At 61.5% G+C, this 27340-nt stretch overlaps 5 protein-coding genes across 11 annotated transcripts; 3 read left to right on the top strand and 2 right to left on the bottom strand.

The window, feature by feature from the left end:
* Positions 1–90: 90 nt before the first annotated feature.
* On the bottom strand, positions 91–9424 carry PAK4 (p21 (RAC1) activated kinase 4). 5 transcript variants are annotated; one of them, XM_053968478.1, is made up of 10 exons: positions 9248–9424; positions 8875–8935; positions 4825–5041; positions 3369–3890; positions 2234–2635; positions 1890–2023; positions 1679–1805; positions 1469–1594; positions 924–1058; positions 91–847 (listed from the first exon to the last, which is right to left on the bottom strand). In XM_053968478.1, the coding sequence occupies exons 3-10, from the start codon at positions 5023–5025 to the stop codon at positions 692–694; spliced, it is 1803 nt and encodes a 600-aa protein (XP_053824453.1). In that variant the 5' UTR covers positions 5026–5041; positions 8875–8935; positions 9248–9424; the 3' UTR covers positions 91–691. The 5 variants fall into 5 exon arrangements, 3 of the variants coding, with proteins under 3 accessions (XP_053824453.1, XP_053824454.1, XP_053824452.1); XM_053968479.1 differs by lacking the exon at positions 3369–3890 and having other exon boundaries at positions 9248–9392; XM_053968477.1 differs by having other exon boundaries at positions 1469–1805; positions 9248–9306.
* A 158-nt stretch (positions 9425–9582) lies between these two features.
* MRPS12 (mitochondrial ribosomal protein S12) lies at positions 9583–10461 on the top strand. The gene is made up of 3 exons (XM_053968494.1): positions 9583–9651; positions 9750–9808; positions 9887–10461. Exons 2-3 carry the CDS (start codon positions 9760–9762, stop codon positions 10267–10269), a joined length of 432 nt encoding a protein of 143 aa, XP_053824469.1. The 5' UTR covers positions 9583–9651; positions 9750–9759; the 3' UTR covers positions 10270–10461.
* Positions 10462–10984: 523 nt separating this feature from the next.
* Positions 10985–15056, top strand: SARS2 (seryl-tRNA synthetase 2, mitochondrial). Its single transcript, XM_053968481.1, is given in 16 exon segments — positions 10985–11248; positions 11330–11425; positions 11631–11660; positions 11733–11873; positions 12249–12303; positions 12561–12624; positions 12745–12850; positions 13120–13167; positions 13242–13350; positions 13572–13617; positions 13731–13818; positions 13889–14001; positions 14083–14176; positions 14436–14604; positions 14607–14686; positions 14765–15056. Coding segments are annotated over 16 exon segments (1644 nt in total). The 3' UTR covers positions 14906–15056.
* Positions 15057–15178: 122 nt separating this feature from the next.
* Positions 15179–17399, bottom strand: NFKBIB (NFKB inhibitor beta). Its single transcript, XM_053968492.1, has 6 exons — positions 17160–17399; positions 16765–16870; positions 16242–16488; positions 15885–15973; positions 15540–15791; positions 15179–15395 (listed from the first exon to the last, which is right to left on the bottom strand). The coding sequence occupies exons 1-6, from the start codon at positions 17372–17374 to the stop codon at positions 15348–15350; spliced, it is 957 nt and encodes a 318-aa protein (XP_053824467.1). The 5' UTR covers positions 17375–17399; the 3' UTR covers positions 15179–15347.
* A 117-nt stretch (positions 17400–17516) lies between these two features.
* Positions 17517–21410, top strand: SIRT2 (sirtuin 2). 3 transcript variants are annotated; one of them, XM_053968486.1, is made up of 15 exons: positions 17517–17735; positions 17818–17857; positions 18201–18333; positions 18712–18753; positions 18834–18940; positions 19028–19084; positions 19173–19241; positions 19336–19465; positions 19705–19764; positions 19838–19893; positions 20007–20083; positions 20163–20214; positions 20289–20353; positions 20622–20688; positions 20788–21408. In XM_053968486.1, exons 4-15 carry the CDS (start codon positions 18729–18731, stop codon positions 21055–21057), a joined length of 1035 nt encoding a protein of 344 aa, XP_053824461.1. In that variant the 5' UTR covers positions 17517–17735; positions 17818–17857; positions 18201–18333; positions 18712–18728; the 3' UTR covers positions 21058–21408. The 3 variants fall into 3 exon arrangements, with proteins under 3 accessions (XP_053824461.1, XP_053824459.1, XP_053824460.1); XM_053968484.1 differs by having other exon boundaries at positions 17519–17735; positions 18217–18333; positions 20788–21410; XM_053968485.1 differs by lacking the exon at positions 17818–17857 and having other exon boundaries at positions 17568–17598; positions 18217–18333; positions 20788–21409.
* Positions 21411–27340: the final 5930 nt, after the last annotated feature.

Below are 27340 nucleotides of genomic sequence, written 5' to 3'. Positions count from 1 at the left end.
TCCCCATGCCCCCTACCCCCTGTGCCTGTGAGAGGTGCCCCCCGCTGCATACCCCCCACCCCCCGAAGAACCACACAGCACACAGGGGGGTCCAAAAGGACACGTGTAATTTGGGGGGGGGCCCCATGTGCCCCCGGGGCCCCCCCGTCCCGCGCGGTACAAAACCCGACCATATAAATATCACTTTGTTAAAAAACAAAACCGTGGGGGCAGGGGGGAGTTCCGGGGGGAAGGAACCAACCAAAACAAAAAAAACCCCAAAATCAACAAAAACAGGCGAGGGACGCCCACGGGGGGACACACCCCGAATCAGTAGTGTGGTGTGGTGGGGAGAGGGGGGGCTGTAGTTTCGGGGACCCCCCTCTCATGGAGATCTAGGGGGGCCATACCCTAGTGCCCGAAGGGGGTAGAAAAGAGGAGGCTAAAAAAAAAACAAAAAAAGGGGGAAATGCCCCAAATGGGTCCCAAAGGCAGGAGGGACCAGGATGAGCCCAAGCACCCCCAAATTTCTGGGATGACAGCCACCCCTCCCCTCCCCCCCAAAATCTCTGCTGTGGGGTCCCCAGCTCAGTAGTACAGGTTGGGGGGCTGGTGTCTCCCAGGAACATCCCAGTCCCGCTCCAGTTTGGGGGTGCTGCTGAGGAGGAGGAGGGGCAGGAGGGGGCCAGGGGTCTCCCCCGGGGGGGGGCTCTCACCGCAGCCGGTGCTGCCGCATGAGGGGCACGATGCAGGCGGGGGGGCCCGCGACACCCAGGAAGGGGTGGCGGAGCAGCTCCGGGGCGCTCGCCCGCTGCGCCGGGTCCCGCACCAGCATCCGCTCCAGAAACCCCTTCAGGGATGGGGATACCTGGGGGGGATGGAAGGGGCATGTGAAACACCTCCTGGGTCTCCCCAGAAAGGGGGGGGGACTCCCCCAGAGTTACCTTGTGGCCATTCTTGAGCCGGGGGGGAAGGTTGTCCCGGATCAGCTTCATGGCTTTGAGAGGGGGCTCATTGAAATAAGGAGGTTCCCCATCCACCATCTCGATGACCATCACCCCCAGGGACCAAATGTCCACCTGGGGGAGGACGGTGACCCCAAAAATGAGGAGGGAGTTAGGGGGGAGCCCCTCAAACCCACTCCATGCTCCCCCTCCCAAATATACAGCATCCAGGATGAGGGGGTCTGGAGGGGAGGACACTTGGAGCCCCTCGAACATATGCTGGGTACCCCCAAACCCACCCTGGGCAACCCTAAACCCATCCTAAATCCACCCTGTGCTCTCCAAACCCACCCTAGGCAACCCTAAACCCATCCTGGGCACCCTCAAACCCATCCCAACCTCCCCACAAGACACGTCAAGGTGGCAGAGAAGGCAGGAGATGAGCTTGGGGGCCCACATGCCCACACAAACCCCCTGAAACCTACCCTAAACACTCCCTAATGAACCCCAGGACCCTCTAAAATCCCCCGAGGCCCCTGACCCACCTCTGGGCCGTAGGGCAGGCGGGAGATGAGCTCGGGGGCCATCCAGTACGGAGTCCCCACCAGGGACTTGCGCCGTGGCACGTCCTTGTTCACTTGGGCGCAGAACCCGAAATCCGAGAGCTTCACCTGCCAGCGGGGCCGGGGCTGGTCAGGGCGGGAACCCAAAGGATCGGGGGGAGGTTTGGGGGGGGGATTTCTGGGGGTTCCTACCCGCCCGTCATGCGTGAGGAGGATGGAGTCACTCTTGATGTCGCGGTGGATGACGCCCTGGGCGTGGAGCACGGCGAGTGCCCGCAGCACCGAGCGGCACACGGCCGCGATCTGCTCCTCCGACATCCTGGGGACGGCACCCTGTCACCACCCTGCCACCACCCCCTGCCGCCGCCCTGCCACCTGTGCAACCCCTGCTCCCCAAACTCACCTGGTGTGGGTGACGATGTCAGTCAGAGCGCCGCCCTCCAGGAACTCCATGACCACCCAGAGCTCGTCACCCACCAGGTAACTGTTGTACATCTCCACCACGTTCTCGTGCTGGTGGTCCCGCATGATCACCACCTGGGAGGGGGAGGAACACGGGGATGGGAGCCTGGACTGTCCCCGGGGGACCCCGGGGCATCAGGAGGTCCCTGGTGGGTCACCAAGAGGTCTTTGAAGGGGCCACGAGGGACTCCTGAGGGATCCAAGGGGTTCCTGAGGGTCTCCAAGTTCCCTCCCTGAGGGTCCCCAAGGCTCTCAAGGGGTCCCCAGGGCTGCCGCTGCCCTCACCTCGTTGAAGAGCAGCTCCCGCCGCTGCTGCTTGCGCAGGTCCATCTTTTTGACGGCCACGAGCTTGCCGGAGCCGCGCACGGTGGCGATGCAGACGACGCCCGTGGAGCCCTCGCCGATCTTGATGAAGTTGTCCAGGTACGTGCGGGGGTCGCCGGGGTCCACCACCATCTGCAGCGCTGCCCGGAACTGCTCGTGGGACACGCGCTGGGGCCCCCCCGCTGGGGCGGGCGTGGGGCCGGGGGGACGCGGGGCCGGGGGCTCCGGGGCCAGGGGAGGCGGCTCCGGGGCTTTGGGGCGTGGGGGGCCGGGGGCGTGGGAAGCACTGGGAGCGCCGGGAGCGCCAGCGGGCACCGGCCCGTTGGGGGTCGCCTCCTGCGGGCGTCCCGGGTGGTGCTCGGCCTGTGGGGACAGGGGAGAGGAGCGTCAGCCCCCGGAATTCCTGTGGGAATGTCGGGGGCCAGCGCCGGGGCCTCTGGGCACAGGCCGGAGGGAAGGGCTGAGTGAGGAAGAGGAAGAGGAAGAGGAAGAGGAAGAGGAAGAGACTCTGGAGCCACAGATGCAGCACCAGGAAGGAAGCGCGGAGCCAGTGGCCTTCAGGATGCTCTGATTCTGACTGGGACAAGGGAAGCTGCGAGGAAGAGGAGCAGAGGAGCCGCTTCCAAGGAGGAAGAGAAGAGGCAGAGCAAGGAAGAGGAAACTGGTTTGGTGCCAAGGACGCAGCACTGGCAGGGGAGGTGGTGGCCCCTGCACATCCCGATTCTGGGAAGCTGTGAGGAAGAGGAGCAGAGGAACCGCTTCTGAGAAAGAACAGGGCAAGCACAGCGAGGAGGAGGAAGAAGCGGAAGAAGAAAAAGAAGATGAAAAAGAAGAAGAAGAAGAAGAAGAAGAAGAAGAAGAAGAAGAAGAAGAAAAAGAAGAAGAAGAAGAAGAAGAAGAAGAAGAAGAAGAAGAAGAAGAAGAAGGAGAAGAAGAAGAGGAAACTGCTCCAGAGCCAAGGATGTGACTGGGGAAGGAAGCTGCTGCTGCTCCCAACGGAGCATGGGAAGCCGTGAGGAAGAGGAGCAGAGAACCCACTCTGGAAGAGGAGAGCAGGAAGAGGAGGATGAGGAAAGGCCTGGGGACACCCCTTTACCTGGGCACTACCCCCCCGGCCAGGGTCGGTGTCGGCACGGGGATAGGTGTGGAAGGGGCGTCCGGGCGCCGTCTTCAGCCCCGCTCCAGGAGCGCCGGGAGCGCCGGGAATGTCGGGGGGCCGCAGGTCGGGCCCTGAGAGCGGGCGCTGCTCGCGGGGTGGGGGCCGGGGGGGCCCCTCTCCGGCTGAGCTGGATTTGGGGCGGCCCCCGGGGGGGTGGGGGTGAGGGTGGGGGGGCTCCCGCCCGGCCGCAGCTTTGGGGTCTCCCCGCTCCCGGGACTGGGGGGGGCTTGGCTCGGGGTCCCCGCGGCGGCTCTTGCCGGGCTCCGGGCGGGAGCGTGGGGGTCCCGGGGCCAGGCCGTTCTCCGGGGGGTGCCGGGAGGGGCAGGGGGGGCTGTCCTGGCGCAGGGAGTTGGAGCGGGACACAGACACGGCCGCCAGCTCGTCCAGGAGCCACGCCAGAGTCCTGTCCCGGCCCCCGGGGGTCCCATCCCGGGTCCCTTTGGAGCCACGCACGATGGGCTGCGGGAAGGGGGAAACACATGGGGGAAACGGGGAAAAAAGGAAAAAAAAAACAACAGAAAGATGACATGGAATGGCTGCAGGAGGATGGCAGGGTGGGCAGAGGGGAGGGGGTTTGGCTGGGGTGTCCCTCCGGGAAGAGTCCCAGAGCTCCAAATTACCCTGGGTGCTCCCCAGGGATTGGAGTCTAGCCTCGCTGGGAGGGTCCCCAAAATACTGGGGTTGGAATTGGGGGGCATCAGAACTGAGGTGGGAATGGGTGGATGTGGCAATGGGGGGGATGTGGGAATGGGGGACTTAAAACAATTGGGAACACACACAGTGGGGAAGAGATCAGGTGGGAATGACTCTGAGTTCCCATGGGGTGGGCTGCTTCCAGGTGTGGGGAAGAGTCTCACTGGGGGATCCTCGTCCTGGGGGACCCAATCATCACCTCCCTACCCCAAGTCCCCCAAATTCCTCCCAGTGTGACCCCAAAGAGCATCCAGGACATCCTTATATACTCCAAGACCCCAGATTCCCCCAAACCCACCCTGGGGACTGAATGAGCCCCCACCTCCCCCCTCCCTGCCCCATGATCCCAAAATCTCCTGGTCCATGACTCCCCCAAATTGTCTTTTTGGGAGGTAGGAAAGGCAGGGAGACCCACCTCCCACCTCCCTGACCCCCAGATTCCTCCCAGTTTGGCTTTTTTTGAGCCCCAAGAGTGGCTGGCAACCCCTTACCTGCTCCATAACCCCTGAATATCGAACAATCCCAAAATTCCCTTGTTCCAAGACCCCCAAACTGCCCCCAGTCCAACCCCAAAGAGTACCCAGAACCCTGTTACCTCCTCCAAGACCCCAAACCAAGAACGGCGACCTGGCCACGCCCTCCCCGCCCCATGACCCCCCCCCCCCCCCCCCGAATTCCCAACGCTCCCGGTTTTCCACACCTTATGGGCCCCACGGATGGCGGTGATGCAGGCGGGGTCCACGAGGGGCTTGGGGCGCCGGGCGGACTCCTCGAGCAGCCCTTGCCACTGGCGGGGCAGCCCCGTGAAGCGCTGCTCCGAGGGGTCATAGCCCGTGTGCACCCGGTGCTCGAAGTTGGATGGTGCCGAGATCTCCACCCGCTTCTTCTTCTTGGAGAACATGGCCCGGGACGCGCTCCTGGCAACGGGATCGGGGCCCAGAGCCCCAGCGTTAGGGGGAGGGAAATGGGAGCTGGCATCAGGAATGGCACCAGCCCACGAAATCCAGCCCTGGGAACGTGAGCAGCCCCTCCTGAAATCCGGGGTCACAATGGGCAACGTCCCCGGGAATGGGATCAGCGCCCAAATCCCATCGTTAGAATGAAATAAATTGGGAATGTCGTTGGGATGGACGGGATCAGCCCCGAAAATCCCACTGTTGGAATGGTTTTTATCCATCCATTGGCCACTTCCGTCCAACGTCCCCCACTTTTATCCAATTACTTCCCATTTTTCCCCAAGTCCAAGCTTGGAAACACCAGGAGCACCAGAAATTCCCACTTGGAAATGGGAGTAATCCATTAACCCAACCTGAACCAACAAACAGATTTAAAACACCTCAAAAAGCCACAAAAAATCTGCTTTTCCTGGGATCCCAGCACCAGGATCAGTGCTCTGGGGCAGGATCCAAGGGTTTGGCTGAGTTCCATGCTTTTCTGCAGTTTCCAGGCCAAGAACGAGCTGAGCTGGGAAGGTTTTGGGAATGCAATCCCAGTGGGGGCATGAATCCCACTGGGAATGGCCCCAAAATCCCATGGATCCTGGGTGGGTCCATTTTTCCCACTTTCACTGCTTTTCCCGGTGGCGATTTCCCCATTTCCTCCCATTTTTTTCCACCTCCTCGGCTCAATCCCATTTTCCAGGCTCCAGAATCCCAGTGCTTCCAAGGTCTTCTCGCTGTTTTTCCCAACCTTTGAGGTTTCCATCTTTAATCAATGATCCATTATGAAGCTTTTCTCCTCCTCCACTTCGACCCCAGCCAAAAACTGTCCGAATTTTGTAAATTCTCCATTTTGCCTGCTCATCCCTCCTTCCACCTTCCTAGGACACTGCTGGGATCCTCTCTGGATTGTCAAAACCCCACTTTCAGATGGAAAATTCTCCCGGTTTGGGGAAATTGCAGCTGAATTTGGAGTGGGAGGATTAAAATCTGCTGCATTTGGGCTTTTCCTGTTGCGAGTTCCACGGGAAATATCCAAGGATGATCCAGGTCAGCCAGAATGTCGGGGAGGTGCAGTATCTGGTGCCTCTGGACACCAAATCCACAGGATTTCACCCCAAAACCCCTTTTTTTCAGATGGTTGGGGAAAAACTAGCGGCACTTGGGAGGGGTAGAGAGGTCCTGAAGAATTCCAGAGGGTGGGATGAGGGCCAGGAGGGGTGAACTTATTCCTCAGCCCTTCCCAGGTTGCATTCCTGAGATCCCAGCGGGGTTTAATTAGTTACCAATTAACAAGGAATCGAGTCCACACTGGGCGGAATGATCTTGTGTTTTCCCTAAAATTCCCAACAAAATCCCACAAATTCCCCCCAGATCAGTGGCATTTAGGCTGTATCCTGGTGGGAATCGTGCTGGCAGCTTTGGGATGAAAAAGAAAGGGAAAAGTAAAGGGGAAAAAATGTGCACAGAGGCACTTCACGCCTTCCCATAAAGCCCAAAGCCAGGAAAATCAGATGTTAACTGGGCAGCAGAATGTCCAGGAAGGGACTGAAATGGGATTTTCAGCAAACTTCAGGATTTTTACACTGGAGCTGGGTGAACTTCAGGAAAACAAATGCCCAGCATAGCACCATGGCATTCCAGATGTGGCGTTTGGCGTCATCCCGCTTCCCAAATTCCAGTATTTCCATTTTCCCCCCGCCGTGGGGTGCTGGTCCATCCATCCCATCTCTCCTCTTTTTGCCCCAAACTGCTCCATTTTCCCCCAATATTCCAAGCGGGCCCCTCCGGAACCAGAGAGTCCTGGGAAGGTGGGGAGAGCTCCCAGGGAGAGCTGGGCTTGGAGCCTTCCCTTTGCGGGGACGCGGTGAGAAAATTCCGCCAGATGAAAAACTTACCTCGTATTCCCACTGCTTATTCCTGGCTTTTTTTTTCTGTTTTTTACTCTAAAGTTCCCTGAATCCCAAACTCATGCTGCGTTCAATCCTTTTGGGAAGAAGAGGGAAGAGCCAAAGTCTCCGTTGGAAAACCCCTGAGCCGGTTTTTTCCTCTTGGGGAATTATTTTCCTGGTGTCAGCCAGAACAGGAAGAGACTCCAAACCCTCCAAATCCACATCTTCCATGAAAAATTTCCACCTCCGGGGCCCCTTGGCGGGAATTTGGGGTCCTTGGGGAAGCAGCTCCTTACGGCAACAGGGACAGAGCAAAGCGTCCCGAAAACTCCCGGGATTCCGGCAGAATCGGTGAAAGCGCGTTTTCCTGATCCGCACGGGTGATCCCGATGATCCCCAGAGCGCCGGAATCCCGGCCCAGATCCTGCTGGGAGCAGGTTGGGGTTTGCTCACAGGGGTTGTTTTCCTTAAAAAAAAAAAAAAAAACAAAAACCCGAAGCGGGAAGCGGCGCCGGGCGGTCCCGAACGTGCGGCTCAATCCCCTGGGTCGGAATCCCGGGATTCCCGCAAAGGGGTCACGTTCCCGGGAAAGCAAGGCCAGGAAGGCCGGGCCTGGAGCGGTCCGGCTGGGAAAGGCGGGTTGGACTGGCCCAGCTGGATCTGCCGGAGGAGGAGGAGGAGGAGGAGGAAGAGGAAGAGGAGGAGGAGGAGGAAGAGGAGGAGAAGTGTTGGCTTTTGCTCGGAGGAATCCCGGAATTCCAGGAATCTGGTGACCCACGAGGAGCCTCCAAAGCTCTGCCGAACACGGAAGGGAACCAGGAGATCCCATCTCCTGGGAAAAGGGAATCCAGTGCTCAAATCTTCCGTGATCGCCGGGAAAAGCAGGACGGGAGGGAAGGGGGAGAGCAGGGAAAGGAGGAAGGAGTGGGAAAAGGAGAACCAGGGAAGGAGAGAAGAAGAGAAAAAGTGTAAAAGAAAGAGGAAAAAAAGGAATTCTGGCAGAATTCAGCTCTTTTCCTGCAGCAGGAAGTTTCCCCGGAGCTGGAAGTGCAGGGAGAGGGAGGAAGGAAAGTCGGGAATCTCCGGCTCGGGGCAAGGGAAGGGCCAATTAACGATGGTCCAATTAATCAGTAACGATCCCGTCCATCCATAATGATCCAGGTCACCAAAATCCAGGAAAATCCCTCCTGGGGCTGGTTCAGGAACATCTCCAGAAAACCCAGATATTCCTCCCAGGGCTCCAGAGAACCCAGGTTTTATCCCATGGGAAATGAACAAATTAAAAGATTAATTAAAGCCATGGGCAGGAATATCCTTGGAATTTCTTCCTGGGAACTCCGGAGAAATTCCTGCTTGTCCCACAGCTGTTAACGAGATGCTGGTGACCAAATTCCCACCTTTTACCCCCAAACCCCAACAGGGAATGGCGGGAGGGGGAAGTTTTTGGCCATTTCCAAAGGCTTGCTGGATCTTTTCCACATCTGGATATTTCCCATAAACCCAATTTCCACTTACTTCCAAGCCGACCACGGGTCAATCCCTCTGTCCCACCATTAATTATTTGAAAATTCACGAAATTACAGGGAAAATGCAAGGAAAGCCCAAATCCAGAGGCTTTTTTTGATGTTTTTTTTCTCCTTTTCAGTTGAGGAAGGGCAAGAGAAACACCACAAAAAAACCTGTGGGGATGGCAATTTCCCTTCCCACTGCGCCAAAACTGGGGGGAAATGCTGTTTTTGAGGAGTTAGGGCATTTCTGAGGAATTCCAGTGCCCCTCTGCCGTGGAGTTCCTGACCCAAAACCACAGGAAACGCTGGAAAAATCCATCCCAGGGCTCTGGGGCTGGATGGGAGCGTGGGGAGGAGACCCCCAAATCCCCGTGGGATAAGAAATTCCGGGAATTCCGGATTCGTTTCCTACCTTCCACGAAGGAAAAACTCTCCTGCCTCAGCTCCGCATTCCAGGTCCTCTGGTAAAAGCGCTGCACGGGAAGAAGGGAATCCCCTCAGGAGCAGCCCGGACCTCCCCTTCTGGGGTGCTTTTAGGGCGGGGGGCGGCTGGATCCGTATCCCGATGCTCCCCAGGAATTCCAGGCTTTCCCAAGGCTCTTGCTGCCGCCCCTCCAGCGATTTGGAGAGCCTCAAATTGCCCCCAAGCCCACCCCCAACCGCCCTCCTCCATCACCAAATAATTCCTTGGCCCTGGGGGGGGGGGTCCCCAAGCCCCAGATCCCTGAAATCCCCGAATCCCTCCCGAGCGCCCTCAGCCCCCCCCGGGCCTCCTCAGGCCTCACTCGGCCGCCGCCGCCGCCATGTTGGGATCGAGACACATCCGGGTCCTCCCACGCCCGCGTCGCCGCGGCGACAGACCACGCCCCTTAGGGGCAGGGACAGGGGTGGGAGGGGCGGAGCGAGACATATATGGGCAAGAAGTGGAGGATTTGGAGCCAAATATGGGCAAGAGGCGTGGCGTGGGGCGGAGAACAGCCGAATATGGGTGGGGAACAAGCCTTGGGGCGGGGTTTATAGAGGGAGGGGCGGGGCCCAACGCGGAAGTTGCTGCTGAGGGGGCGGGTCTCCAGACTGTGGCTCTCCAGCTATCAGTGCGGGATTAAGCGGCAGCCTGACCAATCACCGCACGAATCACGGAGATTGGCATCTCCGCCGTCCAATCGCAGCGCGGTGCGCTCGGATCTGGGTAAGATGGCGGCGCACTGAGGGGAACGTGCGGGCTCCGGTCCCGCCGCTCCCCGGTGCCCTCCCCAAGGCAGCTCTGACCGTGCGTTCTCCCCTCAGAGCTTCGGAGATGTTGCTCCGCGCCGCGCTTAGTGCCGCCGCCTCGCTGGCCCGCTGCAGTGCGTACATGACCCTTCCTGCCCCAAACCCGCCGCTCCCCCAGAAGCCCCTGACCCCTCTCCGTGTCCCCTCCGCAGGTCCGGGGCTGCTCCTCCCGTCGCCGCCGCGCCCTCCTCCATCCGCCGCCATGGCCACGCTGAACCAGATGCACCGGCAGGGCCGCCCCGCGCCCCGTCCCCGCAAACCGGGGCCCACCCTGGGCCGCCCGCAGATCAAGGGCGTGGTGCTGAAGAACCTGATCCGAAAGCCCAAGAAGCCGAACTCGGCGAACCGCCGGTGCGTGCGGGTGCGGCTCAGCACCGGCCGCGAGGTCATTGCCTTCGTGCCCGGCGAGGGCCACAACCTGCAGGAGCACCACATGGTGCTGGTGCAGGGCGGGCGCACGCAGGACCTGCCCGGCGTCAAACTCACCGTGGTGCGCGGGAAGTACGACTGCGCCCACGTGCAGGCCAAGAAATGAGCGGGGACCCCGGCGTGGGGGTCCCAGGAATGCGCCCGGCCCGGGATGAGGCTCCCAGGGCCCCTCGGGGTGACCCTCGGGGTGACCCTCACGTGGGGTGGCCCCCAAAATCACCCAAAACCCACCCAACCTCAGGGTCACCCATGTGCTGGCCCTGGGTGTTTTTTGGATTAAAATTTGGTGGTGACATGGCTTGTGGTGTGGAGTCGTGGTGGGGGTACTGGGAAGGGTCGTGGGGGTATTGGGGAGGGTCGTGGGGTACTGGGAAGGGTTGTGGGGATACTGGGGAGGGTCGTGGGGTACTGGGAAGGGTTGTGGGGATACTGGGAAGGGTCGTGGGGGTATTGGGGAGGGTCGTGGGGTACTGGGAAGGGTTGTGGGGATACTGGGAAGGGTCGTGGGGGTACTGGAGGCGTTGGGAAGGGGCCTTTGGGCACCTGGAAGGGTCTCCAGTGGGCAGCGGAAGGAGGCCGGGGGCACTGGGAAGAGCCTGGAGAGGGATCTGGGGACTCGGGGGGAGCAGCTCAGGGCGCCGGGGGGGTCACGGGGGTCACCGGGGGGGTCACCGGGGTCACCAAACCGGGAGCGCTGCGGGGCTAAGGCCGGGGGCGTGGCCGGAGCTGCCGGGGGGGCGGGGCGGGGGAAGGTGCGGTCCGCGCGCGCGTCCGGCCCCGCCCCCGGCTCCTCCTCCACGTGACCGGCGCCGCTGCGCAAGATGGCGGCGCGCAGGGCGCTGCTGGCGGCGGCGGCGGCGGCGGCGGGCGGGCGGCGCGGGGCCGCAGGGGCCGCTCCCGGCCCGGGACCCTCTCCTGGGGCCGCTCCCGGGGGCGGGGCCGGGGCCGCGGCGGGGCGGAGCCGCCTGTACGAGCACGTGCGGGAGGGGCTGAGCGCGCGGCCGCAGCTCGACGTGACCGCGCTCAGCGAGCGCGACGTGGAGCGGCGGCGCGGGCCGCTAGGGGGCGCCGCGCTCCGGGAGATCGTGAGTGGCGGGAACGGGGAGGGCGGGGCCTGCGGGAGGGCCGGCCCGCCCACCCGAGCCACGCCCTGGCCACGCCCTCAGGTACGGACGTGGTCGCGGCTGGGGGAGGTCCGCGATGGCATCGCACGGCTGGAGGCAGAGAAGGGGCGCGTGGCCCAGGGGGTCCGTGAGATCATGGTGAGACCCCCCGGGAAGCCTCAGTCCCCCCTTGGACCCCCAAAGTCCCCGCTGGGTCCCTCTGGTCCCCCCTCGGTCCTCCTTGGAAGCCCCCAGGACCCCCTTCCCTTTCCCCGTAAACCACTCCATGATCCCCAGCCCCCCTAGATTCCCCTCTCTTCCCCCCAGACCCCCAAGGACCCCCTGACTCCTTTTCTCCCCCCAGGCCTCCCATGACAAGGCAGCGGCCAAGACGGTAGGAATCGAATTTTGGGGGGGCTGGGGTGGGTTCCTGGCCCTCCACGCCCTCACGGTGGCCTTCTGGCAGCACCCGGAATTGGCAGCGCTGCGGGAGCGGGGCCGGAGCCTCCGGGGGCAGCTCCGGGCGCTCGAGGCCGAGGAGTCTGACCTGGAGAAGAGATTTTACCTGGGGGCCCTGCAGCTGCCCAACAGAACCCACCCCGCTGTGGTGAGACCCCAAAAATCACCCAAAACCCACCCAGCCCAACAGAACCCACCCCGTTGTGGTGAGACCCCCAAAAACCTCCCCAAAATCACCCAAAACCCACCCAACCTGACAGAACCCACCCCGCTGTGGTGAGACCCCCAAAAACCTCCCCAAAATCACCCAAAACCCACCCAACCTGACAGAACCCACCCCGCTGTGGTGAGACCCCCAAAAACCTCCCCAAAATCACCCAAAACCCATCCAACCCAACAGAACCCACCTCGCTGTGGTGAGACCCCCCAAAATCCCCCTGAAATCCCCCTGACACCCCCTCTGGCCTGTGGTGGTTTGGGGGTTTCCTGGCACCCCCAAACTCTTCCTTGTGCCCCCCCCCAGCCCGTTGGGGATCAGAGTCAGGCCCGGCTGCTCGAGGTGGTGGGTGAGAAACCAGGTAAGGGGTGGAGGGGGGGGGGGTTGGGGGGTCCTGGGGATGCTTTTTTGTTGTGGGGGAAGGAGGAGAAGGGTCCTTGGCAGGTGGGAAAAGGGGTCTGGGGGTGATGGAGAATTTGGGGCAGAGTGATGAAGGATTTGCAGGGGGGAAAGGAGGGTCTGGGGGGCTTTGGGGGTTATGGAGGATTTGGGGGGGGTTGGGGGGTCTGGGGTTACAAAGGTGACAAAGGTGACAGAGGTTCCCCCTCCTTTCCGCAGTGTTTGATTTCAAGCCAAAGGGACACCTGGAGCTGGGAGAGGGGCTGGACATCATCCGGCAAAGGTGAGCAACACCTGGAAGGGGGACACCCACGTGTCAGGCCGTTGCTCACATTACCTGTGCAGGGTGGGCAGTGTCCCCCAGGTGTGCCACACCTGTCCCACACCTGTCCCACCCCTGCAGGCGCCTGTCCCACGTGTCGGGCCATCGCTCCTATTACCTGTGCGGGGCCGGGGCCCTGCTGCAGCACGCCCTCGTCACCTTCACCTTGCAGAAGCTGCTCAGCAAGGTGGGGGGGGGACCTGGAGGGATCCAGGAAGGGTCTGGGATGGTCTGGAGGGATCCAGGGGGGGTCTGGGATGGTCTGGGGGGTCCCAGGGATGGTCTGGAGGGTCCCAGGGAGGGTCTGGGATGGTCTGGGGGGTCCCAGGGATGGTCTGGAGGGTCCCAGGGAGGGTCTGGGGGATCCAGGGAGGGTCTGGGATGGTCTGGAGGGTCCCAGGGAGGTTTGGCAGGCACCCAGGGGGGTTGGAGTCTCCCAATCTCACTTTTTCCCAGGGTTTCCTGCCCATGACGGTGCCGGACCTGCTGCGAGGAGCCGTTTTTGTGAGTGACCCCCAAGCCCCATGAGCACCTCCCTGGCACCTCTGTGGTCCCAGGTGACCCTCTGTGCCCCCCAGGAGGGCTGTGGGGTCCAGCCCAGCGCTACCCCCTCCCAAGTTTACACCATCGACCCAGCACGCTTCGAGGACCTGTGCCTGGCCGGGACCTCGGAGGTGGGAATTGCAGGTGGGAAACTGGGGAAAATGGGGGGAAACTGGGAAAACCCAGTGGGAGAAATGGAGTGGGGGAGAACCAGGGGAAAAACGGAGGAAAATATGAGTGAAAATGGGGAAAACTGGGGGAGAACATGAGGAAAATCATAAAAAATAGGGGAGAAAAGATGGAAAAAGTAGAGAAAGAGGCGGGGCAGATGGATTTGAGGGTCACCCTGAGTTCCTCCCATCCAGGGTATTTCATGGACCATGCGGTGCAGCTGCAGGACCTGCCTGTCAGGTACAGGGGGGTTGTGTCTCCCCCAGGGACCCCTTCCCCTTCTGGGGATCCCACCCCGATTCTCTGGGGGGTCTGGGGTGTTTTGGGGCCCCCTGACCCACGTCCCCTGCCAGGGTCGTGTGTTCCAGCACCTGCTACCGCACTGAGACTGACACGGGCCGGGAGCCCTGGGGGCTCTACCGCGTCCATCAGTTCACCAAGGTACTGGGAGCACTGGGAGAGCCCTGGGGAGGGAAGGGCAGAGGGGTCACCCCGTGTGCCCCCCCGGAAGGTAGAGATGTTCGGGGTGACAGCGGCCGAGCGCGGGACAGAGAGCGAGGAGCTGCTGGATGAGTTTCTGGGGCTCCAGAAGGAGATTTTCTCGGAGCTAGGGCTCCATTACCGGTGAGAGGGATTTGGGGGGGGCCCCCCCAGTCCGTGGGACTGTGAACTCCCTCGTAACTGTCCCCCCCCGCGTCCCCCCAGTGTCCTGGACATGCCCACGGAGGAGTTGGGGCTCCCCGCCTACCGCAAGTTTGACATCGAGGCCTGGATGCCTGGACGAGGCAAATTTGGGGAGGTGAGGGGGGTGGGGTCTGGGACCCCAATAACTCATGGAGAGCCCAAATAACCTGGGGAGAACCCTGAAAAGTTGGGGAGAATCCAAACAATTCTGGGAAAACCCCAAAAATTCAGAGGTGCCCAGGGTGATGCCCCCCCCCCCCCCCCCTTTATTCTCACCCTTTCTGCCGGATCAGGACCCCCATTTTGGGGGGTCTCTGGAGTGGAGGAGGGGGTGCCCAAAACCTCCTAACCCCTCTCCCCCTCCAACCCCCCAGATTTCCAGCGCTTCCAACTGCACTGATTACCAGAGCCGGCGGCTGAACATCATGTACAGCGGGGAGGGGGGCCGGCTGAGCCACGCCCACACGGTGGGTGGCCCCCCCCCCCAAAATCCCCGGGAGAAGCCCAAAACCCTGGGGCAGGGGGTCTCTGGGCCCCCTGACCCTGGGCTCCCCCGCAGGTGAACGGCACCGCCTGCGCTGTGTCCCGGATGCTCATTGCGCTCCTTGAGTGCAACCAGCTCCCGGTGAGTGTTTTGGGGGTCCTGCGGGGGTCTGGGGGCTCCAGGGGGGGGGCTCACCCTGCCCCGTGTCCCCCCCCCCAGGACGGCCGTGTCCGGGTGCCCCCTGTGCTGCAGCCGCTGGTGGGGCAGGAGGTGCTGGCCCGGCCCCCCGCCCCCCTCCTGCGCTACATCGGCCCCAACCAGCCCGGGGGGGGCCCCCCGAAAACGGAGGGGGGGCCCTGAGGGGAGGGGTCCCCGTGGAGGAGGCGGAGCCAAAGCAGGGCGCAGGTGGAGCCGGGACATCGCGGGACAGACGCGCGACACGCGGGGCACCGGACACGCGCCCCGCCCGGCATGCGACAAATCCCGGGAATAAAACCTGGAAATCCTCCTGGCCACAGGTGTGGTCTCTGCTCCAGGGGTGCTCTGGGGACACACAGGTGTCCCCCATTGTCACACCTGTCTCCTGCGCTCACACAGGTGTCCCCCCCATTGTCACAGGCGTGTCCCCTTTGCTCTGAGTGCAGCCTCTGATTTATTTCCCACCGTCCCCCGCAACCCTTGGGGCTCCCTCGGGATTTTGGAGGGTGGGGGCGCATCTTCAGGGGGTCCCCCCGGCTGGGGGGTGTCAGGGGGACCTCCAAGTCCATCCAGGGGGCTTCTGGGGGGGTCACCAGGGGGACCCTCAGGCCGGGCAGCGCCTGCTGTTGATGACGATGTCGTCGTACTCGTCCTGGGGAGGGAGAGAGGTTTGTGGGGGAACTGGAGGAGTGGAGGGGGGCTTGAAAGGGTTTGGGGGCCCTCCCCAGAGGCTGCCGGTCATCCTGGGCTACCCGGGGGGGAGGATCCCTGGGGACGGGTGTGGTCACTGACTGACCTCGCTGTCCTCGGCCCCGCCCTCGCTGTCGCCGCTGTCGCTGCTGTCGCTGCTGGGGGGGTCGCGGGCCCCGAAGCGGCGCAGGAGGGGGGGCAGGCGGGGGTCGGGGCGGCGCCGGGCGCTGTACAGGGGGGTGAACCCCGAGAACGTGCGGGGGTCCGGCCGCGCCCCGCCCCGCAGGAGGCACTCGGCCACCTCGGGGCTCTGTGCCTCCACGGCCAAGTGCAGGGGGCTGCGGCCACAGCTCGGCTCCTGGGGGGCACGGCAGGGTCAGGGGGCGCCCAGGACCCCCCACCCCAGCCCCGTTTTTTGTTTATTTTGGGCGGGTTTTTTGGGAGCACCCACCGGCTGGTCGGGGTCGGCGCCGGCGCGGAGCAGGAGCTGCACCAGCTCCAGGTCCTGGCGCAGGACAGCCACGTGCAGGGGGGTGTAACCTGTGGATGGGGGCCGGGGGTCCCCAAAGCACAGCCTGAGCACATAGGACTCCCCCCCCCCTCCCGACGTGTGTGACCCCCCCCCAAAACGTGTACATTCCAAAGCTGCACTGTGTCCCCGTCCCCAAAATCACGTTCCCCCCGGAAAACTGTGACCGCCTCAAAACCACGACGAGCCCAAAGCCACATGACCCCCCCAAAACCGTTCCCCCAACCCACGCCCCCCCCTCAAAACCGCGCCCCTCCTGCCCCCCCCCCCTCCACTCACCGTCGTAGTTGACGCTCTCCAGCTGCGCCCGCCGCTCCTCCTCCTCCTTCCGGGGGTCCCGGGGGGGGTCCCGGGGGTCGGGGGGGTCCCCCAGCAGCGCGCGGGCGCAGGCGGGGTGACCCTCGCGACAGGCCAGGTGCAGCGGGGTGTGACCGCCCCGCTCCCGCACCGCCACGCCCGCGCCCGCCGCCCGCAGCCGCCGCACGGCCCCGGCCAGCCCCAGCACTACGGCGATGTGCAGCGCGCTCTGCGGGGGAAAACCGGGCTTAAAGCCCCCCTAAACCTCCCGTCCCGATGTGCGGGATTGGTCACAGCTAGGGGGGGGGGGGGGGGGGGGGGGTCAAACCCCACCCAAAATTCCCCTCCCTGCAGCTCCATCCCACTGCGACCCCAAACCTCCCCAAATTTCCCCTCAGCTCCTCACGCACCCCCACCCGACGCTGTGGAGACTTGGGGTGGGCCCAGGACACCCTCCCCCTCCCCCAACTCCTCCGGGACCCCCAAATCTCTGCCCCTGCCGCACCTGGCCCAGGTCGTTCTGCAGGTCCAGGTAGGGCGAGTGCTCGGTGTGGCGCAGGATGGACTCCAGGAACTCCTCGTGCTCGTGGATCACGGCCAGGTGAAGGGCCCTGGCGGGCGGGCACGGGCTGGGCGAGGGCGTTCCGACACGCCCAGACCCACTGGGGAGTCCCCAGAAAAGTGCGTCTGGGGCGGGGGGGGGGGGGCGGGGATGGGGGTCCTGGGCCGATTTGGGAGGTTACTGAAGGACGTTACCGAGGAGCCCCCGTGGGGGTGCGGCGCTCCCGCACCGGAACCCCGGGAAGAGGCAGGACCGTGAGCCCCCAACCCCAGGGTGTGCGTGGGAGTCCCGCCCGGACCCGGGGGGGGGGGATTTCCCTTATCCTTCCCCGCCCTCACGTGTCGCCGTCCTCGGTGACGAAGCTCAGGACGTGCCGCAGCCAGGCCGCGGGGTCAGCGAGGGGGTCGGGGGACTCCGCTCCGGGGCTGGCGGGCAGCGGCGGCCCCAGCGGCCCCTCGCCCAGCGAGCCCAGCCCGCTGTCGCACCACTCGTCGCCCTCCGGCCGCTTTGCCTCGCCGGGGGCCGCCGGGGCCGCGGGGGCCGCGGCCGCCATCGCCGGGGCCGCCTCAGGCCGCGGCCGCCATCGCGGACCGGGGAATCCCCACCCCGGCGCGTGCCGGGACCCGTAGTCCACGCCCGCGCTTCCGGGTGTCTCAGCCAATCAGCACCCTCCTACTGGCCCCGCCCGCTGCCCCCGCCACCCGGCGCCGCCGCGGGTGCGCGGGGCACGCCGGGAAGTGTGGTGCGGGCAGGCCGCGCCCATGGCGGACCGGGACGGTACCGGAGGCGGCGCGGCCGGCGGCGGCTCGGGGGGTGGGGCTCCCTCTCCTCCCACCCCCGCCGGTGACCCTCCCACCGTCCCCGCAGCTCCCGCTGCCCGTGAGGAGGCGGCGGAGCCGGACGCCGAATCTCCGGTAACGCCCCCGGTGTCCCCTCGGTCCCCACCCCGGTGACCGCCCCCGACGCCCCGGTGACCCCTCGCACTCCTCCCCGCAGGTCTCGGACCCCGAGCCGGGCGCTTCGGCCGACGCTGACAGTTGGGTCTGGGGGCGTCGGGGTCCCGTGGCCGCGGGGGCCCGGGCTGGGCCTTTGGGGACACTTCGGGGACCCCCTGGGGACGCTTTTGGGGACGTTATGGGCCCTCCGGAGAGATTTCAGGGGCTTTTGGGGCCCTTGTGGGACATTCGGGGATATTTCTAGGACAGGGCGGCTGGGATAAGGCGTTCGGGGACATCATGGGTGCTTTGGGGCTGCTGAAGGAATTTTTGGGGACGTTTCTGGGGCCTTTGGGACTTTCGGGGACATGTGGGGAACCTTTGGGGACATTTTAGGGGGGTTTTGGGGACGAATGGGTCACTTTGGCGACTGTTTGGGGACAGTTGGATGTCCCCGCAGTGGAGCTGCTGAGGACGCTCCTGTCCCGGACCCTGGGGCTCGGCGGGGACAAACCGGAGCCGGTGCTGGACGAGCTGAGCCTGCAGGGCGTGAGCCGCTTCCTGAAGAGTGACCGCTGTAGGGACACCGGGATCGGGAATCGGGCTGGGAACGGGACCGGGAACGGGAATAGGACCGGGAACGGGGAGCGGGCCGGTTCACGAGGAGCGAGCGCTGTAGGGACACCGGGAACGGGAACTGGGCTGGGAGTCGGGCTGGGAACGGGACCGGGAACGGGACCGGGAACGGGGAGCGGGCCGGTTCACGAGGAGCGAGCGCTGTAGGGACACCGGGAACGGGGCGTGGAACGGGAATGGGGGGCAGTGGGAAAATCGGGCATGGAGCCGGGGTGCAGCGGAAACTGCACGGATTTGGGGGCTCACTTCGGGGGGAAGGGGCACTTTTGGGGTTCTTGAGGGTGAATTTGGGGTGCACCCCTTTGTCATCCCCCCCCAGGTAAGAACATCGTGTGCATGGTGGGCGCTGGCATCTCCACCTGTGAGTGTCCTTTGTGGGGGGGCCCTGGGGGGCTCGGGGACACCTGGGGTGGGTCCTGACCCCCCCCCCCCCCCCCCCAGCTGCCGGGATCCCAGACTTCCGCTCCCCCGGCACCGGGCTCTACTCCAACCTGCAGAGCTACAACCTCCCCTACCCCGAGGCCATCTTCGAGATCGGATTCTTCAAGGTATCCCCCTTTCTTCCCCAAATTCTTGGGGGTCCCTGAGTTTCTGGGGCCACTCCGGGTCCCCCCTGACCTCCCTGTGCCCCCCAGAAACACCCAGAGCCCTTTTTCGCCCTCGCCCGCGAGCTCTACCCGGGGCAGTTCAAGGTAAAACACCCCCAAACCTCCTTCCAACTCCCCTCCACTCAGGGGGGCCCCAAGAGACCCCCAGATGACCCCCAGATTTCCCCCCCAGCCCACGGTGTGTCACTACTTCATGCGGCTGCTGCAGGACAAGGGGCTCTTGCTGCGCTGCTACACCCAGGTGGGACACGACCCCCCTCTCCCCGGCTGGTTTGGGGGGTCACGGGGATTTTGGGGACCCCCTGACCCCCCCCCGTGCCCCCCTCCCCCCCCAGAACATCGACACTCTGGAGAGGGTGGCAGGGCTGGACCCGGAGCTGCTGGTGGAGGCTCACGGCACCTTCTTCACATCGCACTGCCTGCGGCCCTCGTGCCGCCAGCGCTACAGCCTGGCCTGGATGAGGGGTAGGGGGGGGCTCTGGGGAACCCCCCCAGAGTGCTGGGGACCCCCTGGGGCCCCCTGCCCCGTCCCCCTGAGTGGCTGCGGGGGTGTCCCCACCTGCTCTGCCATGGGGTGGTAACAGCACGTTGTTCTTCCCCAGCGTCCCCCCAAATGCCCCTGTGCCCCCCCAAATGCCCCCATGCCCCCCCAAATGCCCGTGCCCCCTTTCCCCACTGAGGTTCTCCCTCCTCCTCCTTCCCAGAGCGGATTTTCTCCTCCCTCGTCCCTAAATGTGAGAAGTGCCAGGGACTGGTGAAACCTGGTGAGTTTTGGGGGTGGGGGGGGGGCTTCAAACCCCCCCCCCATCCATTGACCTGCCACCCCCCCTTCCCCAGACATTGTGTTTTTTGGGGAGAGCCTCCCTTCGCGCTTCTTCGCCCTCCTGGAGTCAGTGAGTGGGGTTTGGGGGGCCCTGAATTGCACCCTCCCAGCCTGCATTTGGGGGTGGGGGGGGGGCTGAGGCGACCTGGGGACCCTCCCCAGTGACATTCCCTCCCTCAACAGGACTTTGAGAAAGTTGATCTGCTGCTCATCATGGGCACCTCGCTGCAGGTGCAGCCTTTTGCCTCCCTCATCAGCAGGTGAGACGCCCCCCCCCCCCACCTCCTCCCGGACCCCCCCAGACCCTGGGGAGCCCCCTGTGACTGTCCCCTCCCGCAGGGTCCCCACCAACACCCCCAGACTCCTCATCAACAAGGAGAAGACAGGGCAGGTGAGGTTGGGAGGCACTGAGGGGGGCTCGGAGCAGCTGCCTCCCCCTTGTCACTGCCTTTGTTTCCCCCCCAGAGTGACCCCCTGATGTCCCTGATGGGCTTCGGTGGGATGGACTTTGACTCAGACAAGGCCTACAGGTATGGGCAGGTGGGGGGCTCTGTCCCCACCCCATGGTTTTGGGAACTCCACCGTGGCTTTGGAGACCCTCAAAGTGGTTTTGGGAGCCCCAGGGTGGTTTTGGGGACCCCTAAAGGTGGTTTGGAGGACTTCCATCGAGGTTTGGGACACCTCGAGGTAGTTTGGGGCCACTCAAGGTAGTTTTGGGCACCCTCAAGGTTATTCTAGGGCCCCCCAGGATTTTTAAGTCCCCACAAAGGTGACTTTGGGGTCCCTGTGTCTCTACAGGGACGTGGCCTGGCTGGGGGACTGTGACAGCGGGTGCCTGGCTCTGGCTGAACTGCTGGGTTGGAAGGTACCCCCCTGACACCTCCCCCCACACACAAATTTTGGAGGTCCCTCTGCCCCCCAAACCCTTCTGGGACCCCCCTGAACCCCCATGTCTTCCCCTCAGGAGGAGCTTCAGGAGCTGGTGCGGAGGGAACATGCGGCCATTGATGCCAAGGGTGGGGACAGGGATGGGGAGCCCCCCCAAAAGCACTGGGGGGATGAGCACAAGGACGGGGGGAACCCCAAAAAGAGCCTGGGGGACAAGGAAAAAGCTCAAAGTGACCCCAAGAAGAGCCTGGGGGACAAGGCCAAGGCTGAAAAGGAGCCCAAAAAGCCCCAGGTGGACAAGGACAAGACTCAAAATGACCCGGAAAAGTCACAGGGGGGGCAGTAAGGACCTTCCCCATAGCATAGGGGGGACAAGCTAAAATTAAGTGGCCACAGAGGAGGTTCTGGCTTTGTGTGGTCACTGGGGTCTGGAGGGCCTGGGGTTCTTTCTTTCCTTAAAGGAAGAAAGAGAAAAACAAAATAAAGATATAGGAAACAGGAAAAATAAGTAAGAAAAGGAGAGGGAGAGGTTGAGGGTACAAAAAGGGTTTTTTCCTCCCCTACAAAGGGGTGTTACAGCTCGAAAATGAGTTGGAATTCATAGGGAGGGTGTGGGGGGATGTGTGTGCAAAACACTGAAACCTGTGAAGTTTCTCACTTTTATATCTACTGAGAAATAACATTAATTTACATTAAAAAATGGTTTCAAAATAAAACTCTGTATCTACTGTGTGATAGCTGTGATTTTGGGATGGAAGGAAGAGGGGATATGGATCTGTGGGGTTGGAAAATGCAAATGTGACTTTTTTGGGATGGCAAATGGGACTCATTGTCCACCAGCCAAAATGGGCTAAAATTTGGATTGCACCTCCAAAATCCCATAATCTATGGGATGCTCCTGGAGGGAAGCTGCCAGGACAGATGGGTCTGGCTGGGCTTGGCCTCTCAGGGGCCACCTTGGAGCTGCCCCCGAGATGGGGGCTGGAAAACGTCCCTTCCTGTGGGAAAGAATTGTCACAGAATCACAGAATATCCTGAGCTGCCCCCACAAGGGGCATCGAGTCCAACTCCCACCCTGTGCCCGAGATCCTTTCCACATCCAAACTCTTTTTCCAAGATCTTGGAAATCTACCCGGGCTGGGAGAAGGACGATGATGGAGCAGGGATAGATTACAAAATACAAAAAAAAACCTATTTCAAAATACCAGAACAAAAAGATGCAAAATACCAGAAGGTCCCAGTTTCAATGTACAGAATTCCAAAAAACTAATTTTCAATTGCCTTGTATGGGACAAATTCCCAAACCCAAAAGAATCCATTATTGTAAAAATGGGATCTGTGCTACCAAAATGGATATATTCTGTTGTGAAAAGCATTCCCCCTTGGACCATCAATATACCTATATATTTTAATCGTACAGCCAGATGTGGTAAACGTTTTATTTTAAAAGCAAACACTTCTAGCACTTTCTGCTTAGGAGCTATTCACTAGAGCAGGCATTTAGGGAGAAAGGATGGAGTGAATCTGTTCCGTGGATGCACAGGGAAAGACTGTGTAGCAGGCAAAGGGAGTATTTACAAACTGCAACAATATTTCACTAAAATTAAAGCTGGGTAATGGCATGTTGGGTCGGGAACACACCTGGGCCGTCCAGAATTTCAGGAGGCGTCCGGCCACTCAGGGCCAAAGGCCCCTGGAGGCAAAGATCAGCATTTTTCCCTGGGAAAGAAAAGTGGCCAGTCCAGGTTCCTGATGTCAGTTTGTAGGGTTCCCTTGGGACTGTCAGGGCAGCACAGGTTTGAGGTGGGGGCAGCTTGGGTCTGCGACACATCCTCGATCGTTTGGATTTTTGGAGGTGTCTGGCCACTTCAGGGCCACAGGCCCCTGGAGACAAAGACCGGTCCTTTTCCCTGGGAAAGAAAAGTGGCCAGCCCAGGTTCCTGATGTCAGTTTGTAGGGTTCCCTTGGGACTGTCAGGGCAGCACAGGTTTGAGGTGGGGGCAGCTTGGGTCTGCGACACATCTTCGATCGTTTGGATTTTTGGAGGTGTCCGGCCACTTCAGGGCCACAGGCCCCTGGAGGCAAAGATCAGCCTTTTTCCCTGGAAAGAAAAGTGGCCAGCCCAGGTTCCTGATGTCAGTTTGTAGGGTTCCCTTGGGACTGTCAGGGCAGCACAGGTTTGAGGTGGGGGCAGCTTGGGTCTGCGACACATCCTCGATCGTTTGGATTTTTGGAGGTGTCCGGCCACTCCAGGGCCACAGGCCCCTGGAGACACAGACCGGTCCTTTTCCCTTGGAAAGAAAAGTGGCCAGCCCAGGTTCCTGATGTCAGTTTGTAGGGTTCCCTTGGGACTGTCAGGGCAGCACAGGTTTGAGGTGGGGGCAGCTTGGGTCTGCGACACATCTTCGATTGTTTGGATTTTTGGAGGTGTCCGGCCACTTCAGGGCCACAGGTCCCTGGAGGCAAAGATCAGCCATTTTCCTTGGGAAAGAAAAGTGGCCAGCCCAGGTTCCTGATGTCAGTTTGTAGGGTTCCCTTGGGACTGTCAGGGCAGCACAGGTTTGAGGTGGGGGCAGCTTGGGTCTGCGACACATCCTCGATCGTTTGGATTTTTGGAGGTGCCCGGCCACACAGGGCCACAGGCCCCTGGAGACACAGACCGGTCCTTTTCCCTGGGAAAGAAAAGTGGCCAGCCCAGGTTCCTGATGTCAGTTTGTAGGGTTCCCTTGGGACTGTCAGGGCAGCACAGGTTTGAGGTGGGGGCAGCTTGGGTCTGCGACACATCCTCGATCGTTTGGATTTTTGGAGGTGTCCGGCCACTTCAGGGCCACAGGCCCCTGGAGACACAGACCGGTCCTTATCCCTGGGAAAGAAAAGTGGCCAGCCCAGGTTCCTGATGTCAGTTTGTAGGGTTCCCTTGGGACTGTCAGGGCAGCACAGGTTTGAGCTGGGGGCAGCTTGGGTCTGCGACACATCTTTGATCGTTTGGATTTTTGGAGGTGTCCGGCCACTTCAGGGCCACAGGCCCCTGGAGGCAAAGATCAGCCTTTTTCCCTGGGAAAGAAAAGTGGCCAGCCCAGGTTCCTGATGTCAGTTTGTAGGGTTCCCTTGGGACTGTCAGGGCAGCACAGGTTTGAGGTGGGGGCAGCTTGGGTCTGCGACACATCTTCGATCGTTTGGATTTTTGGAGGTGTCCGGCCACTTCAGGGCCACAGGCCCCTGGAGGCAAAGATCAGCCTTTTTCCCTGGGAAAGAAAAGTGGCCAGCCCAGGTTCCTGATGTCAGTTTGTAGGGTTCCCTTGGGACTGTCAGGGCAGCACAGGTTTGAGGTGGGGGCAGCTTGGGTCTGCGACACATCCTCGATCGTTTGGATTTTTGGAGGTGTCCGGCCACTTCAGGGCCACAGGCCCCTGGAGACACAGACCGGTCCTTTTCCCTGGGAAAGAAAAGTGGCCAGCCCAGATTCCTGATGTCAGTTTGTAGGGTTCCTTTGGGACTGTCAGGGCAGCACAGCTTTGAGGTGGGGGCAGCTTGGGTCTGCGACACATCTTCGATCGTTTGGATTTTTGGAGGTGTCCGGCCACTTCAGGGCCACAGGCCCCTGGAGACACAGACTGGTCCTTTTCCCTGGGAAAGAAAAGTGGCCAGCCCAGGTTCCTGATGTCAGTTTGTAGGGTTCCCTTGGGACTGTCAGGGCAGCACAGGTTTGAGGTGGGGGCAGCTTGGGTCTGCGACACATCCTCGATCGTTTGGATTTTTGGAGGTGTCCGGCCACTTCAGGGCCACAGGCCCCTGGAGACACAGACCGGTCCTTTTCCCTGGGAAAGAAAAGTGGCCAGCCCAGGTTCCTGATGTCAGTTTGTAGGGTTCCCTTGGGACTGTCAGGGCAGCACAGGTTTGAGGTGGGGGCAGCGTGGGTCTGCGACACATCTTTGATCGTTTGGATTTTTGGAGGTGTCCGGCCACTTCAGGGCCACAGGCCCCTGGAGTCAAAGATCAGCCTTTTTCCTGGGAAAGAAAAGTGGCCAGCCCAGGTTCCTGATGTCAGTTTGTAGGGTTCCCTTGGGACTGTCAGGGCAGCACAGGTTTGAGGTGGGGGCAGCTTGGGTCTGCGACACATCCTCGATCGTTTGGATTTTTGGAGGTGTCCGGCCACTCAGGGCACAGGCCCCTGGAGGCAAAGATCAGCCATTTTCCTTGGGAAAGAAAAGTGGCCAGCCCAGGTTCCTGATGTCAGTTTGTAGGGTTCCCTTGGGACTGTCAGGGCAGCACAGGTTTGAGGTGGGGGCAGCTTGGGTCTGCGACACATCCTCGATCGTTTGGATTTTTGGAGGTGTCCGGCCAGTCAGGGCCACAGGCCCCTGGAGACACAGACCGGTCTTTTTCCCTGGGAAAGAAAAGTGGCCAGCCCAGGTTCCTGATGTCAGTTTGTAGGGTTCCCTTGGGACTGTCAGGGCAGCACAGGTTTGAGCTGGGGGCAGCTTGGGTCTGCGACACATCTTCGATCGTTTGGATTTTTGGAGGTGTCCGGCCACTTCAGGGCCACAGGCCCCTGGAGGCAAAGATCAGCCTTTTTCCCTGGGAAAGAAAAGTGGCCAGCCCAGGTTCCTGATGTCAGTTTGTAGGGTTCCCTTGGGACTGTCAGGGCAGCACAGGTTTGAGGTGGGGGCAGCTTGGGTCTGCGACACATCTTTGATCGTTTGGATTTTTGGAGGTGTCCGGCCACCTCAGGGCCACAGGCCCCTGGAGACACAGACCGGTCCTTTTCCCCGGGAAAGAAAAGTGGCCAGCCCAGGTTCCTGATGTCAGTTTGTAGGGTTCCCTTGGGACTGTCAGGGCAGCACAGGTTTGAGGTGGGGGCAGCTTGGGTCTGCGACACATCTTCGATCGTGTGGATTTTTGGAGGTGTCCGGCCACTCCAGGGCCACAGGCCCCTGGAGACACAGACCGGTCCTTTTCCCTGGGAAAGAAAAGTGGCCAGCCCAGGTTCCTGATGTCAGTTTGTAGGGTTCCCTTGTGACTGTCAGGGCAGCACAGGTTTGAGCTGGGGGCAGCTTGGGTCTGCGACACATCCTCGATCGTTTGGATTTTTTGAGGTGTCCGGCCACTCAGGGCCACAGGCTTCTGGATGCAAAGATCAGCCTTTTTCCCTGGGAAAGAAAAGTGGCCAGCCCAGGTTCCTGATGTCAGTTTGTAGGGTTCCCTTGGGACTGTCAGGGCAGCACAGGTTTGAGGTGGGGGCAGCTTGGGTCTGCGACACATCTTCGATCGTTTGGATTTTTGGAGGTGTCCGGCCACTTCAGGGCCACAGGACCCTGGAGACAAAGACTGGTCCTTTTCCCTGGGAAAGAAAAGTGGCCAGCCCAGGTTCCTGATGTCAGTTTGTAGGGTTCCCTTTGGACTGTCAGGGCAGCACAGGTTTGAGGTGGGGGCAGCTTGGGTCTGCGACACATCCTCGATCGTTTGGATTTTTGGAGGTGTCCGGCCACTTCAGGGCCACAGGTCCCTGGAGACACAGACCGGTCCTTTTCCCCGGGAAAGAAAAGTGGCCAGCCCAGGTTCCTGATGTCAGTTTGTAGGGTTCCCTTGGGACTGTCAGGGCAGCACAGCTTTGAGGTGGGGGCAGCTTGGGTCTGCGACACATCCTCGATCGTTTGGATTTTTGGAGGTGTCCGGCCACTTCAGGGCCACAGGCCCCTGGAGACAAAGACTGGTCCTTTTCCCTGGGAAAGAAAAGTGGCCAGCCCAGGTTCCTGATGTCAGTTTGTAGGGTTCCCTTGGGACTGCCAGGGCAGCACAGGTTTGAGGTGGGGGCAGCTTGGGTCTGCGACACATCCTCAATCGTTTGGATTTTTGGAGGTGTCCGGCCACTTCAGGGCCACAGGCCCCTGGAGACACAGACCGGTCCTTTTCCCCGGGAAAGAAAAGTGGCCAGCCCAGGTTCCTGATGTCAGTTTGTAGGGTTCCCTTGGGACTGTCAGGGCAGCACAGGTTTGAGGTGGGGGCAGCTTGGGTCTGCGACACATCCTCGATCGTTTGGATTTTTGGAGGTGTCCGGCCACTTCAGGGCCACAGGCCCCTGGAGACACAGACCGGTCCTTTTCCCTAGGAAAGAAAAGTGGCCAGCCCAGGTTCCTGATGTCAGTTTGTAGGGTTCCCTTGGGACTGTCAGGGCAGCACAGGTTTGAGGTGGGGGCAGCTTGGGTCTGCGACACATCTTCGATCGTTTGGATTTTTGAGGTGTCCGGCCACTTCAGGGCCACAGCCCCTGGAGGCAAAGATCAGTCCTTTTCCTTGGGAAAGAAAAGTGGCCAGCCCAGGTTCCTGATGTCAGTTTGTAGGGTTCCCTTGGGACTGTCAGGGCAGCACAGTTTTGAGGTGGGGGCAGCTTGGGTCTGCGACACATCTCGATCGTTTGGATTTTTGGAGGTGTCCGGCCACTCAGGACCACAGGCCCCTGGAGGCAAAGATCAGCCATTTTCCTTGGGAAAGAAAAGTGGCCAGCCCAGGTTCCTGATGTCAGTTTGTAGGGTTCCCTTGGGACTGTCAGGGCAGCACAGGTTTGAGGTGGGGGCAGCTTGGGTCTGCGACACATCTCGATCGTTTGGATTTTTGGAGGTGTCCGGCCA

The sequence above is a fragment of the Vidua chalybeata genome, chromosome 35 (genome assembly GCF_026979565.1).
Source record: "Vidua chalybeata isolate OUT-0048 chromosome 35, bVidCha1 merged haplotype, whole genome shotgun sequence".
NCBI classification, from domain to species: Eukaryota; Metazoa; Chordata; class Aves; order Passeriformes; family Viduidae; genus Vidua; species Vidua chalybeata.
The sequence above is the reverse complement of the archived record's forward strand: the minus strand, read 5'-3'. Positions and strand labels throughout refer to the sequence as shown.

Bases quoted from the DNA above. Each gene is read 5' to 3' on its own strand.
- NFKBIB (XM_053968492.1), bottom strand. From the start codon at position 17,374: ATGGCGGCCGCGGCCCCCGCGGCCCCGGCGGCCCCCGGCGAGGCAAAG. The intron at 16,871-17,159 runs GTGAGGGCGGGG...CCCGCCCGCCAG, and splicing joins GTCACCGAGGACGGCGACAC to GGCCCTTCACCTGGCCGTGA. The intron at 15,974-16,241 runs GTGAGTGGAGGG...CCCCATCCACAG, and splicing joins GGAGAGCGTCAACTACGACG to GTTACACCCCCCTGCACGTG.
- SIRT2 (XM_053968484.1), top strand. From the start codon at position 17,583: ATGGCGGACCGGGACGGTACCGGAGGCGGCGCGGCCGGCGGCGGCTCG. The intron at 17,858-18,216 runs GTTGGGTCTGGG...ATGTCCCCGCAG, and splicing joins CGCTTCGGCCGACGCTGACA to TGGAGCTGCTGAGGACGCTC. The intron at 18,754-18,833 runs GTGAGTGTCCTT...CCCCCCCCCCAG, and splicing joins GGGCGCTGGCATCTCCACCT to CTGCCGGGATCCCAGACTTC.
- MRPS12 (XM_053968494.1), top strand. From the start codon at position 9,760: ATGTTGCTCCGCGCCGCGCTTAGTGCCGCCGCCTCGCTGGCCCGCTGC. The intron at 9,809-9,886 runs GTGCGTACATGA...TCCCCTCCGCAG, and splicing joins CGCCTCGCTGGCCCGCTGCA to GTCCGGGGCTGCTCCTCCCG.
- PAK4 (XM_053968477.1), bottom strand. From the start codon at position 5,025: ATGTTCTCCAAGAAGAAGAAGCGGGTGGAGATCTCGGCACCATCCAAC. The intron at 1,806-1,889 runs GTGAGTTTGGGG...TGCCGTCCCCAG, and splicing joins GACATCGTCACCCACACCAG to GATGTCGGAGGAGCAGATCG. The intron at 1,059-1,468 runs GTGGGTCAGGGG...GTCCTCCCCCAG, and splicing joins GCCTGCCCTACGGCCCAGAG to GTGGACATTTGGTCCCTGGG.